The sequence below is a fragment of the Mirounga angustirostris genome, unplaced genomic scaffold (assembly GCF_029215605.1).
Source record: "Mirounga angustirostris isolate CCGP_5_RB_7025 unplaced genomic scaffold, mMirAng1.0.hap1 SCAF_5, whole genome shotgun sequence".
NCBI classification, from domain to species: Eukaryota; Metazoa; Chordata; class Mammalia; order Carnivora; family Phocidae; genus Mirounga; species Mirounga angustirostris.
In genome coordinates, this window is record NW_026991713.1 from 28,780,878 (window position 1) to 28,799,482 (window position 18,605).

The following is an 18,605-nucleotide window of genomic DNA, read 5'->3' on the forward strand; positions in this document are numbered from 1 at the left end:
TCAACTTCACCTCAGCTGATCTCATTCAAATCCAATAGTATTGGCTTTAATATAGTAAAATATATATTAAAAAATCCATCCAAAAAATAGGTTGAGAACAAAAAATATTCTGGAAAAATATTTCATTCATTCGATAAATACATATGGAGGACCTGTGTCCTAAGGGACAGATAAAGTCTTACTCTTAGGGAAGTGACAGCCTAGAAGGTCAAAGTTATAACACACACTGCTAAAAAAATAAACAAACATCCTAAAAATAATTCCAGAAATTGGTAAGTGACAAGAAAATATAATGTTCTAAAATGATAGAGAGTAAGTAGATGAGGCTCATTTTGGTGGTTCAAATCTTGTCTGAAAAGGCTGAGACCTAAGTGACTACAAGCCAACAATTAAGAAGTCTAGGGCGGCAGTGCTCAGAGTGTTGATCTTTCAGAGAGTCCATAATGTAAAAATTATTCTTTTTGAAAAAATATTCTTATAATAATATTAGGATGTGATTTACACTTTTCACTTTGATTCTCTCAGAAGTGAAAGGCAGAGTTTTCCAGAGGCCACATGACACATGATGATGTCATTCTGATGGCTGACTAATAGACTTTTTGCTTATTTTTACTTTCTAGAATTTTCTGTTGTAGTAGGTTTGAACTATAAATGCATTTTCAGAAATCAATTCAGTTTGTTCTCACAAACAATACTATGTTCCTGCTATTTTTGTTCATACCTGTTATTACAATAAGCTGTAACTTAGTTATTGTCCAATAAATCATTATTTTGTAACCCTCAAATTTCCCTTATGTCTATACAAATCAAGAAAAAGAAGTGATTATACTTTGGGGTCTTGTTCTGCAAAAGTATTTTGTGCACTACTGCACGAGTGAACAAAATTTGCAAAATATACTAGTATGTGCCCTAGCAATGAAATAATCAAAACAACAGACAAAAAATATTAAAAGCACTGAATCACTCACCATTGGGCAAAAACAGAAGTTTTGATACAACCCTACGATGCTATGCTCTGTAACTATAGAAAACATTAGTAAGACAAAATAAGGTAAGTATTTTAGGTGAAAAACGCAGGATATATAGGATAAGAGAGAGAGACAGAGAGAAAGAGAGGGAGGGAAATGAAATTCTTTTATGTATATAGGGCATGTCCAAAATATTTGAAATAATAAACAAAACCTAAATAACAATCACTTCTAAGGAGTGAAATTGGAGAGTAGGTTGGGTGAGAGATTATTTTGCATTTAACCTCGTATCCCAGTATGCTGTGAAATGTTTCAGCATGTTATACCGTTCACGTATATTAATCTTATAATGCAAGTGAATTAATGCTAAAATATAATAAACCTATTATTGATATTTAAAAAAATATTTTCATGTAAGATGCCAAGATAAATGGGGGCAATTGTAGAATGAGTTTAAAAATATCCATGCATATGAGTATAAAGATGATGAAGATGAAGGATAGTTCCATGGCTTATAAGAAATGCTAAAATTGATAATGGTGGTAAGATTGATGTGAAAGGAGAAAAAAAAATGCAAATCCATTCACTTACTGTTCTGATTTAAAAAAGTAAACCACTCACCAAAAAAGGGAATTTTCATTGAAAATGTACCTATTGAGATAAGCAAAGTAGACAGATTAGGGATGACCAATGTGAAGAATAAAATTTTATTGTATGTGAGAGTATGCAAATTATTAGAGAAAGCAAGTGGTCATTGTAATATTAAAAAGTAATTACATTTTAGTACATCTGTATGATGGAATTTCATGTAGTAAATGGCATTAAAGAATAATATTTAATGATACAGAAAGGTATCCATAACTTACTCTTTTGTGGGAAAGGTTATACAACTACAAGGACCATGGTGTAAGACTTTTGTAAACACCAAAGTGTCTATGAGTTTGTGTGTGCACATACTCACAGCCTAAGAAAAAAACATTAAAAGATGATCATTTCTGGGCTTGGATATTTATTTTCATCCTTTTCCATGTAAGTATTCTCCAAATGTGCTAAAACAAACTACTTTTATAAAATCTGCAATAAGAAAAAAGCGAAGTTTTAAACCCCAATGTATAAAGTGATAAAAATAGAACCTCCTCCTCTACAAACAGGGAATTGTCATTATATTTCATCATTTCTATGCTTTTGGAGGACTTGGCTTAGGCAGATGCCCAGTCATATATCCCTATATAGAGAGTGCGGGGAAACGGGGAACACCATCCATCTCACCCAAAGGGAAAGCAACGTCACGGTTTGTTTGGGTGGGGTGCTGGCAACACATTAGTGTTAGCAATGGGGAAAAAAAAAAAAAAAAAAGACCTGCTTAGAACTTGGGAAATTTGTTTAACCATACCCATCAATTTGATCATCTCTGAGATTGGTTCCAAATCTGTGGTTCTACGACTCTATGAACAATAACTAATGACAGCTATATGATATTAAGCATTTCAATGTATCAATCACTTATACAGTAGCCATCCCCCTATCTGTAGTTTTGCTTTCCACGGTTTCAGTTACTCATAGTCACCTGGGGTCTGGAAGCAGATGACAATGCATTGGAAGGTCAATAATAGCTGGACACTACATCCCGTTGCCCACATCATTCACCTCACCTGATTTCATCACATAGGCATTTTGTCATTTCATATCATCCCAAGAAGGAGGTAGGTGAGTACAGTACAAGAGGATAATTTGAGAAAGAAAGAGAGAGACCACATTCACATAACTTGCTTTACAGTATAGTGTTATAATTATTCTATTATTGGTTATTGCTGTTATTCATCCCGTGCCTAATTCATAAATTAAACGTTATCATAAGGATGTATGTATAGGAAAACATAGTGTATAGAGGGTTTGGTCCTATCTGAGGTTCCAGGCATCCAGTGGGGGGCTTGGAACATATCCTCCCATACTGGTACTAGGCCACGCCCTATACCAAAGGCATTAGACAAATGGTGTCTGATGCTCATAACTTTTCCTACAGACATCATCAGATCCATTTTAAAGATGAAGACACTGAAACTACCAAGGTCACTTTTTTTTTAAATAAATTTTTACTCCTGATAGCTTACTTAAGTTTCTAAGTCTGTATCTATCTTTCCACAAAGTCTGATCTCTTCACTACTATCTTACTCCAGGACCGACTGACTTTTCAAAGATCACCAGCTAGTGTGGAACAAACAGAATTTGGCATCAGAATGGTCTTGACAAAGGAAACAGGCAAGTTGCGGTGAGCCTGAGAGCTGTGACAAATGCAGGGCTGGATTCAGAATGAGGTAGTGGAAGGGTCATAATGTTCCCCATCATCCTCGCTGGTCTCAGGTCATGGAGGGAATGCAGTAGAAAGGATGAGGGGGCACCTCAGTCATTTGAACATGAATATTGATGAAACCTCCAAAATCTATTGCCACAAACAACCTGACTCATTTGCCAGGGTAGAGAGCTGGTACCTCAGCCAGCGGTCTGAAGTGTGGATGTGGGTGTGTATGTGCATGTTAAGTGTGTGACGGGCAAGGAAAGAAACTACTGCTTAGTTATCTTTGTTTGTTTGTTTGTTTTTGCCTTTTAGAAACCATTGCCTACTTAATATCTCAGCTCTCTACTGATAATAGCATTGCCTATAAAATATTTTAAACTGATTCAATTAACTACCTTGTTTTAGCTCTATCTTGTCCATTCTCTTCTCAATGGATAAATATTTCAAGATTTTGTTCTTCTGTTTACTCATTAGGTGACTTTTAGTAAATTATTTAGACTTTCTGAGTCTCCATTTCTACCTCTGAAAATGTGGTAATAATACATGGATTTTAAAACATAAAACTTAAAGTAAAAAAATGTGAAAATTCTGAGAATAAAGCATGGGATAAAATACACTATAAAGAGTAATTTTATTTCTTTCTAATGGACTCAAGAAGTATGCTTTACAATTTGCAACATCCAATTATTGGTCTCACAGAACTGGTTTTATAAAAAAAGAAAGTATATGTTTATAGTATCAATTTCACAGTGAGCTAAATATAACTTAATGCATTTAAACTCTATTACAGATGCTGTAACACATTTACTGCTTCATAAAGAAAAATCCTAGGAATAGATAGTTGGAATTTTTCAAACAAAATCTCAGATTATAGAATTTGACACATTCTAAGCTAATGCTCAGAATTGTTTAAATATCTTCTTACAATGAACCACTTAATTATGTCTCTTTTTTTTCTGATTTCTTTTAAGTTTATTCACATTCTCTGTTACAAAACTGCGGCCTTTCCATAATTTTCTTAAAATAATAATAATGAGATGTATGTATAGGATGTTATGCTATGAATCACTTTACAATTCTATGAGTTACTTTCAAGAAGATTATCTTCTGTTTTTTTAACAGTTCCATAACCAAAAAAGAAAAAAAAAGGCATTTATTCTAATATTAATTTTTCAGGCAAATGTATTAGTTGTCAGGGACATTAACTTTCCACAGGTCTTATAGCTAAAAGTGACATATTTAAGTTAGTTTAAAAGGGAAAATCTTACAATGTGGCAATTTATGTTAAAATATCTGATTCTAAGAATTCCTGTAAACACAAGGAAAATTTTGGAGGAAAAATAAATCCTATAAATACAGCTGATATAATCACAAAATGAAATAGACAAGAATTGAGTGTATGGCTCGTTTGTAAAAAGCATGTATCAGGAACTGACAATTAAAGATATATCAAACCAGGCCTTTGGGAGATTGCAACTTTGCATAACTTCTAGTTTTGGGAAAAAAAATATTGCTAGCATGCAACAAGAAGAGTGAAAGATTACTGCCTTGTGATATTTTTAGTGTGCAATTTTTTCATGTTCTTTTATGTTTTTTGGCATTAAGCTATAGAATACCATCCCCAAGTAAGGTTTTGGATGAATTCCTAAATTAAATCCACAAAATAAGAAACAGGCAGGACATTGCTGATTGATTCCAGATCTGAATAGCATAAAATGAATCCCTTTCACATAAGAAATAAACTGGAAATGTTGATATTTACCTTTTCTGTCAGAGTGTTAATGAAGCATATTTTCACATTTTGGAAACTAACATAAGTTACCTCCCTGGCCCCAAATTAAGGTAGTCCAAGTAAATCAATATAAAGTTCAAGAGTCATGGGAAAGAAAAGGTTCAATTCCTCTGAAGACTCATTTGCATTTTCCTGAAATTATTTGTCTGTTTACGATTTAGGAGACCTTTAGATGAACCTGAGAGTTGATTGAGAGAACAGCACCTAATTGTTGCAACAGCTACAGAGGGAGAGAGCTTTGCAAGAGGAATGCCCTCCCCCCCAGTAGATGTCTTCATTTGCAGCAGGACTCAATTCTTAGTTAAAAGCTATGGTATTTGGGTAAGTTAAGCATGAATCTCTCTCCCATTCCATAGGGAATGAGCGGGGCAGTCCTTGCTCCCCACGTCCACCTGCACTTCGTTAGCGAGCAGAATGCTCACATGCCACCCCACAAGATCCCCACAATGACATAACTCCATGCAGAGACTGGCGTGACTGGGCTGGGTTTTCCCCCCCTTCAGCTCTTGTATCACTAAGAACCTGGCAGCCAGTTCCGTCCTGACAGAGTTCACAGCATATATTGGTGGATTCTTGTCCATAGTGCATCTGCTTTAAGAATTAACGAAAGGAGTGTCAAGACAGTAAGGTAAGTGCTGTTTTAACTATAGCACTGGGGATGCTGACGGTTTGGGACAGTGTTTATTGTAACAGGAACAGAAAAAATTCCAGAGCAACTTTGCCAATTGCTATTCAACAGCAAATCCACACTTTTGAGCATTTACTTTCACATTGTGCTCAATGTGCTTTCCATGATTTATGGATTTGAGATAAATTTTATAAAGTATATGCTACATTGCTTGGCAAAGGAAGCTGTACAAAGTTTCAGAAATCGGAATGAGAAAATATTTAAAGTAGACATAGTAAAAAACGTGGCAATTAAAATGTTTGTTATTTTATGCTAATTAGTTATATATGTTAGTGTTGTTAGAACCTAATTTTGGAACAAGGAAAGGCCATTTCCATTAGTATTCAAAATATTTTGCAATAAATATATTGTTATAATTTGTTACAACTTACAATAAACATGTTATTATAAAACTTGAGCTAAAGAACTTAGACATTTATGAATTATTTATTTCTATTTTGTTAATTTTATCGATTTGTTTTTTGGATGTATGTGTTGAAAAAACATGTTTTAGAGAAATTCTGGGGAAGACGATTTATTTTTTGAGAAAAGCATTTCCTCCATAGCCACAGGTATTTGGAAAAAAACTGGGAAAAAGCAAAGTGCACTTTTGCTTCATAGTGGATTCATTATATGGTCACAAACTCTCTTTGAATTCAGAGTCCTTGTTTTTCCTCTGCCAAAAAGTATGGAAGCATTTTTTCATTACTATTCAATACTCATATTATAGTGACCATGACTATTTTAGTGTATACTAAATTTAAAATAAGGTGGAAGGTTTTTAATGAAGCCAGACAAGTCTTTATAACATTAACATATTATAACTTATAAAGAATCCTGTAATTACATTTACACTATGTAATTGTTCTCATGGCCAACTCCTGTCAACTAAATTAAATGACGCCATCGTAATCTTTGGGAATAATTTGCCAAGAATCTGGCTACATGTTACATTATGTCAGCTATCAGAGTGATTCTAACAACTTTTTTCAGGGTTTCATCTGCTAAAATAAAGTGCCTTATAATTTCAAGTTGAAACAAAGAAAAGATGTCTCAGTTTCTGATACTAAAAAATCCTACTTACCCCAAACTACCTAGATACAAAAGCTTGTACCATATTTCTCACAGGAAGATATATTATTTAATGGTATCTAGTGGAATGTGGATCCTGCCTCACATTATGATTGCCCTCCTGGAGTTACCCCCCAGCCATAACTCTCCACTCTACAAAAGTCCAACTCTTTACCTAATTTGCTAACCCTGTACTTTCCCAAGCAATTGAAATGTACTTTATTGAGCCTCACCTTAGAAACATGTTCATATGAGAAAATCACCGTTACAGCTCATTTTTAATTTATATTCTCAATTTTGTCCTTTTCTACATGGCTCCTAGTGCCACCGTTAAATACAGACTTTCCTCAGTTCCACCTCTTTCCCACTTCCATGCTGTGAGGGCACTAAAATCCAGATAAGTGAGCCATGTCTTCTCAAATTTTGGCATGAAGAAAGTAGAGAACTTGTGAGTTACTGAGAAAGGAAAACTTTAATTCAGAACTTGAAAATAATATATTTTCTCTACCAGCTGGATCTCTTTATAGGTTTAACATTTTTTTAGAATTTGTGACATTTCCCTGATTAAGAAAAAGTAGTTTCTAAAACTAATGTACTAAATATTAACTTTGGAACACAGTTGTGTCGTGTGCCTAAACGCACGGAATGTTAAAGAAAAGTCAAAATAACAGGCACACACACACCCACCAAGAATTCTGTTCCTCCTCCTCAGAACCAACAATACCCAGACATTTTTAAAGGAATGTACCCCCTCTCACACACACATACATAAGAACAGCTTTCCTCCAGGCAAAACCATAGATTGCCCGTGTTTCCAGTAAAGATCTTCTTAATGAGACATTTTAATGAGGGTGAATGGTAGGGTACAGGGTACAGTTTACAACTGTCTTTTCATTTTCATTTTTCTGGTTTTGAAGGATGTTCTGAATCAGTGTGCTAACATGGTGGCCAGTGGGCACCACCCAGAAACCTATTGCAGGAAGGCATTTAATTAAGGAATGACCTAGAGAGATTGAATGGACAATTGGGCCTAGCTCGCCCAGAAGGGGGCGCATGTGTATGCAATCTAACTCGAGCCCTGTTCACCACACTAGAAGTTGTATGTACATCCTTCCCGTGATACCGAAACAAAATTTAAAAAGACATCATTAGATGCTCTAAAAAAGCACTATGAAGTAATAAAGTAATAAAATAATTTATTACTATAAGGTAATAAATTAAATGCATTTGCTAATTGATTTAACATTGCCAAGCCAATATCCTTTTCCTGAAAGTATAATATTATATAATAATGTATTTCCACTTTATTTAGGATTCAAAACATTTGCCAAAAATGAACCTCGGCGTGGTTACTCTCCTCTTGGCAATAGTCGGTGGTGCCAGTGGCCAGTACTATGATTACGATTTTGCTCTATCGATTTATGGGCTATCATCCCCAAACTGTGCCCCAGAATGTAACTGCCCTGAAAGCTACCCATCAGCCATGTACTGTGATGAGCTGAAATTGAAAAGTGTGCCAATGGTGCCTCCTGGAATCAAGTATCTTTACCTTAGGAATAACCAGATCGACCATATTGATGAAAAGGCCTTTGAAAACGTAACTGATCTGCAGTGGCTCATTCTGGATCATAACCTTCTAGAAAATTCCAAGATAAAAGGAAGAATTTTCTCTAAACTAAAACAACTGAAGAAGCTGCATATAAATTACAACAACCTGACGGAGTCTGTGAGCCCGCTTCCCAAATCTCTGGTGGACCTGCAGCTTACAAACAACAAGATCCAGAAGCTTGGCTCCTTCGATGGACTGGTAAACCTGACTTTTGTTCACCTTCAACACAATCAACTGAAAGAGGATACTGTTTCAGCTGCTTTTAAAGGTCTTAAGTCCCTCGAGTACCTTGACTTGAGCTACAATCAAATGGCCAAACTGCCTTCTGGTCTCCCAGCATCTCTTCTGACTCTCTACTTGGACAACAATAAGATCAGCAACATCCCTGATGAATATTTCAAGCGTTTTAATGGACTGCAGTATCTGCGTTTATCTCATAATGAACTGGCTGATAGCGGAGTACCTGGAAATTCTTTTAATGTATCATCCCTGCTTGAACTGGATCTCTCTTATAATAAGCTGAAAAACATACCGACTGTCAATGAGAACCTTGAAAACTATTACCTGGAGGTCAATGAACTCGAAAGTAAGTAGAAAGCTGTGCTTGTCTTTCACTGATGTTTCCTCAAGTTTTTAAATGCCGAAGCTGCGTAGCATAAATATTATCTCTGGCTCCATTAAAAAAAAATGAAGGAAAATGCTAAGAAAATATCCCTCTAATTCAAATATAGAAGAATTCTAGCTCAGTTATTTATCCAATGTCTGGCCTCTCTTTGGAGCGTCCAGATAAGAAACCATTAAGCTCATAGAACATGAATTTCTTCAAATTTAATATTTTGGGCTAATTTATCCTACTGTGTTATCTCTCAATATTTATTTGTCATTATTTGGCTCTGTCATGATTTAGATTTGTGCCCTACATTTATTTCTTGGCAAGGTCTAGCTGAGGGAGGAATAAACAAGTCCAGGAGAGGGCTAGCTAGCAGAGGTTTTCAAATATCCCTCCTGGTTATCTCCAGAGCAGCTCACGTATCCTCATGGTCTCCTCTGACATCGTTACTTGGGACTCAACATATTACCCTGCTATCACTAATAGTCATCTACCTCTGTCATCTGTATTACAGTGTGTGTGTCTTTACAGCGTTCCTATGAAGATGGACAGGAAGATTAAGGAGGGAAGAAGGAATATGATGAGGGTTTGGAATTTATTTTGGTGGTATTAAAATTCCCCCTTTTTTATACACAACACTTCACCTCATTTGATTTTTCCACAGTTTCTCCTTCCTTTCTCCTGCTGCCATAGTTTATTTATTTATTTATTTTTATTTATCTTCTGGGAGGGGTTTTGACCTGATCCACTTTGGGCTACTTATATAGTCTTCTGGACTTCTGGGAAATTTTTTCAATTTAAGCCATACAGATTCAGGTGGGAAACCGAAATTCACCATTTTCCACCTTATTCTTTAACAAAGGGTGGCAGAAGAGAAAACCTATGGTTCATGGACAAAGTTATTTAAATAAGAAGTCAGGTGGGAAACGCTGATTTACTCATAAAACAATTATATCTGCAAAGTAATCTATTGAACTTGAACATCTTTATACCATGAAAGTTGGTTCTTTTGTCATATTGGATAAGGATATTGACATTTCTATCCAAAAGATTACAGAGTGACTTTTTAGTATGATACTTTGTAATTCTGCAACAATTTTGTCTAACTCCTGGTAGGGTTGGCGTGTTCTCAAGAAGGAGACCATGATTGCCAGCTCTGAGATGCCATATATCCTTTCTTGTGTCTGGAAAACTTGCTTGTCATACAATACAGAGTAAAGCTATCATAGCTGAGCCCTTACAGCCATTTCCAGTGGGAAATTCACTATGTGACAATATATGGCCCCACATTATAAACATTTGTGGTTAGGAGGAAGGATAACTCAGACCACCCAAAATGCTAATGGCATTTAAGATGTTGAAGGGCTGAAGAAACCTGTTAGATTTGGTTGGTGGAGGTTAACCACATGAGTGGGACTACCTCATACTCTGAGAAAAGAAAGGGGAGAGAGACAGATGCAGGAACATCAGAAGGTATAAAGACCAGTAGGAATACAAGATGGAAGAGGTGATATATGAGATGGGAAAGGTGGTCTATGGAAGACATGCCAATGGTCACTCAGTGCCAAGCTGAGCTTAAAACCACACTGCCCATCACATATGGTCATTTGAAAATGAATAGTTAGTTACTTTTATTCCTTCCTTATCCTTGATATTTAGATATATACCTTTCAGATATTCTTGTTGTTTGACTTTGCAAGTATGTCTTCAATTCAGCTTATTTTGCTACATAAAAATTATGTATACCAATCATCCACATTCTTTTAAGATAAAAAAAAAGCCCCTTTATAGTTCTCTAATATTAGAAAATGTATAGCCAAAGAGTATTTATCATATTTTAAACTTTCAACTTTAAGCATTAGCCTAGTCACAGGTTTTCCTAATGTAAAGTAATTTGGAAAAGAGGACAAAATTAAAATGGCATCAGTAGCCACTCGGCACATATTAGGTGTTAGCACTGTGCGGGAAGTGACTTACATATCTTAATTACTTCAATCTTCATGTAACACAGTGTTATAGATATGTTATATCTAATAAGATCAGATAAATGTTCCAAAGTCACCCTGATGATAAATGGCAGAGATAGAAAACTAATATAGGTCTAAATCCATGTTTTGTCCCTCGGGCCATGCTTTCTGGGAGATAGGCACCACAAGATCGCTGAAATTTGATTGATGAGTTATTTAAAGACAGCATCTTAGAGGAAAAGAGAACAGTGTTAGGCTCCACTGAAGTCATTGTTAACTAGAATTTGAGAATGAAAGAAAATAACACTAGAGGGGACCAGAGAAGATTAATCAGAACTAGACATGAGCAGACATAGTTTCTATGTACACACACAGAACATGCACTCTAAGAACAGCTTTCGTTTCTATTCAAAACTAAATGGTCTTTTCATTTGTGGCAGCTTTTTCTTCCCACAGAAGAAAATGACATGAGCTCTAATCATGGACATTCCATGATTTGGTTTGTGCTTTGGAGTTTTGAATTATTATCAAATAGTGTGTTTGTTGGAAGACTCTTCAGAGGTCATCTAGTTAACCCTTCTGATTTTAAGATGCAAAAACCCAAGATGCTTATATTGGTGAGGTTACTCATATAATAGCACCAATCTTAGATTTCTTTGAGCTAGACAAAATATTTCAAAAGAGTGCTTGGATAATATGACACATTAATTGAATGTTTTTCTAAAATCAAGTATTTCTAAATGCAGAACTTATAATTCATAAGTTCTATTCTTTCAAAAATTCCATTGAATGTCCGGATCTACCATAAGCATTATTTACTAAATATTGCTGTGTCATTTGGTAGCCTGAAACACTCTTTTAGCAGTTCCAAATTCAGAGGTACATCAAATAAGTGGGAAGGAGTCTTAATAGATATTATTATGAATTTGAGCATTTTTTAAGTAATCATTTCAAGCCCATGTACTAAAAAAAGTAATTAACATTTCTATTCTTTAATTTGCAGAGTTTGAAGTAAAAAGCTTCTGTAAGATCCTGGGACCATTATCCTACTCCAAGATCAAGCATTTGCGTCTGGATGGCAACCATCTTACTCAGACCAGTCTGCCACCTGATATGTACGAATGCCTACGTGTAGCAAATGAAATCACCGTTAATTAATATCTACTAATTCCAATTCTACTGAGGTGTACCCTGGAGCAACATTTTATGGTTATGTTTTTTGTGTGTGTCAGTTTTCATAGTATTCATTTTCTGTCACTGTTTATTACTTCCATGAATTTTAAATTCCAAGGGAAATGTTTTGTAAACATTTTACTACTTTTTTTTAAAAGAAAAGATGAAAGGCAGGCCTATTTCATCACAAGCACAGACATAGACACACACAGAGACAACAAACTTAATGCTTTATTTGTAAATTTAGTGTTTTTTACATCTCTACTGTCAAATGATGTGCAAAGTCTTCTACGCGTTGAATGGAAGTCAGCCGAGCATTATAATTCCTGAATCTTAACTTAATGTGCCAAAAACCATGGGTCACATACATATGGATGTTCACTGTCTTGAATCAAATGGTCTCAAATTTCAATGTTCAGATTTGTTTAGCCAAAAAATAGGTGGCAAATCTTGAGACCAATGATTTTGCAAAATACTAGACCAAATTCACGAAGCCACATACACTTAGAGCAATATTTTTAGCATTAAGAATTTATATAGTTACCAGTGAAACTTTTCTTTTCTAGAATTATTTTTCACTCTAAATCACGTGTATGTTCCTTTTTAATCATTTGCATGTTATGTTTAACAAGCTAATAGCAAAATAAAACATAGCAAATGGCATCACTGTGTTTTTTTTATGAAGTTCATATCTCTCATATATAAAATAATAGATTAGAATTTTAAAAATATCTTTAGCCTGCAGTATTTTACTTACATTAAATAGAATTTCCCACTAATAGTCTGCCTCTAGCATCCATTTGGAAACAGCTTTAAAATACATCTTAAAATATATACTTAAAAGTGTGTAGATCCCAGTTTTGTTTCATGTTGGGGGAAGGGATCCCCCCCCCCCCAGCTAGGCAATCTTCTAGACACCAACTGGGTGGCCTACAATTCAACTCAATTCTGACTCTATCTCTAGGTAGATTGGGTCAGATTTCACAAGGTAGGGGTTCAGTCCATAAGACTCCCTGCACCCTTGTGCTTCAGATGCCAATGAAAAGTCCAAGTTGTTGCCTGGACTTCTGACCAACTGGCTATAAATCAAAAGTTCCTATGACCCCTCCTTGCACATAATTAATTTGCTAGAGAAGCTCACAGAACCCAGGAATGCTGTTTACTCACTAGATTACCAGTTTATTATACAAGGATATGACTCAGGAACGGCCAAATGGAGGAGGTGCACAGGGCAGGGTATGTGGAAAGGGCACAGGGCTTCCATGCCCTCTCCAGGTGCACCACTCTCCCCAAATGCACCAATCCAGAAGTTCTCTGGACCCCATCATTTTGGGATTTTATGGAGGCTTTGTTACACAGACAAGATTGATTAAATCATTGGCCACTGGCAATTGAACTCAATTTCCAGCCCCTCTCCCCTCCCTGGAGGTGTGAGGGGGCACTGAAAATTCCAAGCCTCTAATCACATGGTTGGTTCTCCTCCCAACCAGTCCCCATCCTCAGGATACCAAAGCGCTTTCCAAAAGTCACCTTATTATCATAACAAAAGACAACTTTATTGTTCTTATCAAATGACATACAAAATATTTTAGGAGCTGTGAGGCAAGAACCATGGACAAAGACAAAATATATATGGGGAATGTATTTTGGTCATCTGAATGACCAAATATATATTTTGTGTAAATCACAATATCAGAATTCTTTTTTTTTTTTAAGATTTTATTTATTTATTCATTAGAGACGGAGAGAGAGAGGCAGAGGGAGAAGCAGGCTCCCCGCCTAGCAGGGAGCCCGATGCGGGACTCGATCCTAGGACCCTGGGATCATGACCTGAGCGGAAGGCAGACGCTTAACCATCTGAGCCACCCAGGCGCCCACAATATCAGAATTCTTAAACCTCACAGCTTCCTTGGATATTTAACATTATTTCCATTCTTGTTGATTTTGCTGATTTATATACAATGGGAAATAGTAGGGCAAACAATTTATAAGAAATAACTTTTCCTTTATCTAGTTAACAATAAAGCATATGTGTGCAGCCAAATATTATGCAATCAAAAGCATACTTATCCCATAGGAGTGCGTATATAGCCTCAGTTGTGTCTAAAACAAAGGACACATCTCTCTAAAGCATACTATGTTTTAACAGAACATTTTTAGTGAACTCTACCTTATGGTAAAATAGCCCCATCAGCAAAGGACCGTTATCAATTGAGTTGACTGGCAGATGTGTGAGATATATATTACATTAGGTACACTGTCTATTTTTGATTGCCATGTTTTTTCTACATAAAGATAAGTTCCTTCAGCTCTGACTGAATCTATTTTTTCTCAATAAAACTATAATATAGAAGAATTAAAAATAAATTTCCCTGCCCTATCTATAAAAAGTCACCATTAATCTTTTTAATTTTTTTTTTATCTTGAAGATTTTATTTATTTATTTGAGAGAGAGAGAATGAGAGACAGAGAGCATGTGAGGGAGGAGGGTCAGAGGGAGAAGCAGACTCCCCGCTGAGCAGGGAGCCCGATGTGGGACTCGATCCCGGGACTGCAGGATCATGACCTGAGCCGAAGGCAGTCGCTTAACCAACTGAGCCACCCAGGCGCCCTCACCATTAATCTTTTTAAACCTACTCTCAAGTAGGTAATAGAGAATGTGCCATAAATTCTCTTTTAGAAATAATGTCATAGACCTAAACGAATTTTGTCTGTATATTGCTTAGGGAAAACATTTTGTCAGCTGTCTATATCTTTCAAAGCCTTTGATTTATCTCTATCTGAAGTCAGATATTCTTAAGCCAAAAAAAAAAAAAAAAGCTATAACTTTTTTTTTTTTTTTAAGATTTATTTATTTGACAGAGAGAGAGACAGAGAGAGCAGGAACACAAGCAGGGGGAGTGGGAGAGGGAGGAGCAGGTTTCCCCCCGAGGAGGGAGCCCGATGTGGGGCTCGATCCCAGGACCCTGGGACCATGACCTGAGCCGAAGGCAGATGCTTAACGACTCAGCCACCCAGGCGCCCGGCAAAACTATAACTTTTAAACAGTAATTTCCTTTGTAGTTGTGGTTGGTTGACAATGACCAAATTAAGCACAGTAACACTTTGATTAGAAGCATTTGGGGAAGCACGAGTTAGATACCGTTTTGAAAAAGCTCTTCTTTATAGAGACCAGACCCCATCAATTCAGGAGAGAGCATGAGAAACGAAGCTTCTTGTTTGCTTCTTCACTCACTGTGACAGCCCTACAGAGGAAAGGAGATTGGAGACTCTCCTTATCTGCTCTTCCCTAATCCCCTGACTGCTACCCCAGCTGGGGTAGTGTTTTTCAACATTTCAAGTGTATAATTAGCATGATGAAATGTTTTTCTAAATACAGATTACCAGACATGATGTCTCAGATATACAGACCCAGTAAATTAAGCAATGTAGGATTCCACATTTTTAAAAAATATATTTAATTAATTAATTTATTTGAGAGAGAGAGAGAATGAGATCAAGGGGAGGAGCAGAGGGAGAGGGACAAGCGGACTCCGCACTGAGCGTGGAGCCTGATGGAGGGCTCAGTCTCACAACCCTGAGATCATGATCCAAGCCAAAACCAAGAGTCAGATGCTTTACGGACTAAGCCACGCATGTGCCCCTCCACATTTTTGAAGAATTTACATGACGATTCTTATACTGGTGGTCAGTGATACACATCTTTAAAAACAATGGCTAAGTGGGATCAAGCCATTGAAATCCCAAACAGTTAAATAGCAGAAGACTCCTTTTCTCTAGGGAAGTAGAATAGAAAGAAGTCTGTTGTTAGCAATTTACATACAAGAGAATAAATATTATCTTTCCTGTATTCTAATTTATTTAAGCTCTCTGACCATCAGTTTCTTCAAGTGTAAGCAAGGAACAAAAAAGCAAGGAATAAAAACACTAACTTCATAAAGATATCATGAGACACTTCTGTCACCCAACTAACTTGAGAGTTGTGTAGATTCTTTCTTTTCTTTTTCTTTTTCTTCTTCTTTTTTTTTTTTTGCTTTTGTAGATACTTCTTGTCTGCTTACAATCCTTTACTCCAGAGTGGTTGGTACTCTGTTAAAGAGAGATGGCTCAGAATTTACTTTGATTAAATTTTCAAGATGGGTACTGGGGAAAATGGCCAACAATAGGGTGAATTTAAATTAGGAAGTTCTCTCAACTGTCTTGCTAAAAACAATGATTCTGATTTTGTCTCCTCTTTGACAACCCCATGAATGGATTAAAGCAATGATGAATATGGAGTCTTTCTTTCCTAAGATTTCTTCCTAAGATTGAGTCACTGGAGACTTAACTGTAGACCCTAATTTTGGAGGAAAATAGAAAAATGAGAAATATTCTTTATTCTCAACATCTCCATTTGAAGATCAGGGTTAGGTCATGTCTTTATGGTGAAGGAAAACAATGATGTACTCGGGCTTTGAGGTTTGTAAGGAATTATCATGCCCTAATAAGTACAAAAAATACAGATGGATGATAGACCACTAAATGAGCCAGAGGAATGTTGATTTCTTAGTTAAAAGTTCTCCAACTGGTAATAGCTATTTTCAGAAATAGTGGAGAGTTTAAAAGGTTGGTTTTACAGAGGACTATGGATTTATTTCCTTGTGATCTTTTATGTTTTGTGTTCTGGTTTTTTCTATAGCTGTAATTTTATCATAATGATGGCCTTAGATTTTTCTTTGGCTGGATTTTGCAACCATCATAAATACTTGCTTAACATTTTACTCACAAGTAAAAGAAGACACTCATTGGATTTAAAGCGAACTCTAAAGCAACTTTACAAACAGAGCTAAAATAACAATGTTGTAAAAGTTAAAGAAGACATGCCATAAGTATGTTAAATAAATAGAAATACATTTTTAAATAAGGAGCTTGTTATATTAGCTTATTCACTCATTCATTCAGTAGATTTTGTTTATAAAGTATAAGAAATCAGACTACAACCACATGCAGGGAAAAGTAGATATTTAGGCAACATAAAATGAGTGAGGCCCCATGCATCTTCAACTCACTCTGATGGCCCTGAGTTTACACTTCTATTGCATAGTTATTCTTGTTTCACATTTTTGTTGGCCCAAAGAGTATCACCAACATGAGTGTCTTGTCCCTTCAAAACCTAACTGCTGTTCTATAAAAGAGAATACATTCCAGGTTCTAAAATTATTCAAGAGCCTTAGCTGCTTTACTTATGGATTGTGTCTCAAATAAACCCCTTTCTATTCCCACTGCCACTACTTTATGTTTTGCTCAAATTGCTTAAAACTATTTAATGATGCACCATCATTTTCAAGATGTGATCCAGGCTCCACAGTGCAGCACACAAGGCAGCCAGGATATCAAGGGTTCTTTGTCATAGGGTCCTTGGTTATCTCTAGAGCCTTATCTCTTACCAGGCCTTGCCAGGCGTCACCATATACCATATGAAATCATTTGATACTGCCCCCATACTTTCCAATTTGCAGGTGGTTTTGCTCTGGTGTCTATGAAAACTCTGTCCTTTCTTCCTAGAATCTCTTTATGTTCCTTCCACTTGAAAACACCTACACATCTTTCAAGACTCACCTTAAGCTACTCTGTTCCTTTCCCATAAATCCTTCTGAACCTTCTCATATAGAATTAATATCTTTTATCATAAAAAATCCTTTATCATACAAATAAAAACACTTCATCAAAGTTCTGAGCTAGAAATAACAACTTTCCTTATTATGTCTCCATCTGTACCTTTTCCATTAATTCATTCAACAAATATTTATTGAGCTTCTGCTCTACTCCACAAATGGCTTGGGTGTTAGGGATTCGATAAAATAAGACCAACAAGTTCCTCCCCTAACAAAATTGACATTCTTAAGGGGTTCAAACAATAACAGAATAACATGTACTCTATGACTTGATGTCATGTAGTGGTAAGTGCTATGAAAAAAAATAAATTACCTGAAGGGACAACAGGGTGGAGAAGGAGTGGTGCTTTTTTTTATTGGTTGATAAGGAAAGACTTTCTAGGGAAAAGACTTAATTGTAATAATAATATTTACTTAAATTTTATTATGTATTAGATACTTAGGGAATGCTCTTTATATATTTAGCTAAAAAAAAAATCTATACGATACATTCCTCCTTAACAGGGGAGAAAAACGAGAATGTAAGGTTAGACTTATGTTAAGTGTTATATCCCTTGTGTGAGACCAGATCCTTGCCGTCAGAGTGTATGTTCTAACTCGGTAAGCTCCCATGGCATTAAGAGGGGCTTAGATGTGCTGATATGTGTGTCTGTAAATTCCCTCTTCCCAGCCCTGACAAAACACAGAGCCTGATGGTAAGTTCTGAAGATGTGGCTATTGAACAGACTTACTGAAATCAAGCTTCCTGGCAAGCTCCAGTACAATTGCTTCTGTTTTAGTCTCTTTGACTTTACAAAA

General features: G+C 36.0%; 1 protein-coding gene across 1 annotated transcript; it reads left to right on the top strand.

Moving 5' to 3' along the window:
* Positions 1–5,522: 5,522 nt before the first annotated feature.
* Positions 5,523–12,816, top strand: LUM (lumican). The gene is made up of 3 exons (XM_045872867.3): positions 5,523–5,684; positions 8,107–8,989; positions 11,984–12,816. Exons 2-3 carry the CDS (start codon positions 8,128–8,130, stop codon positions 12,136–12,138), a joined length of 1,017 nt encoding a protein of 338 aa, XP_045728823.1. The 5' UTR covers positions 5,523–5,684; positions 8,107–8,127; the 3' UTR covers positions 12,139–12,816.
* Positions 12,817–18,605: the final 5,789 nt, after the last annotated feature.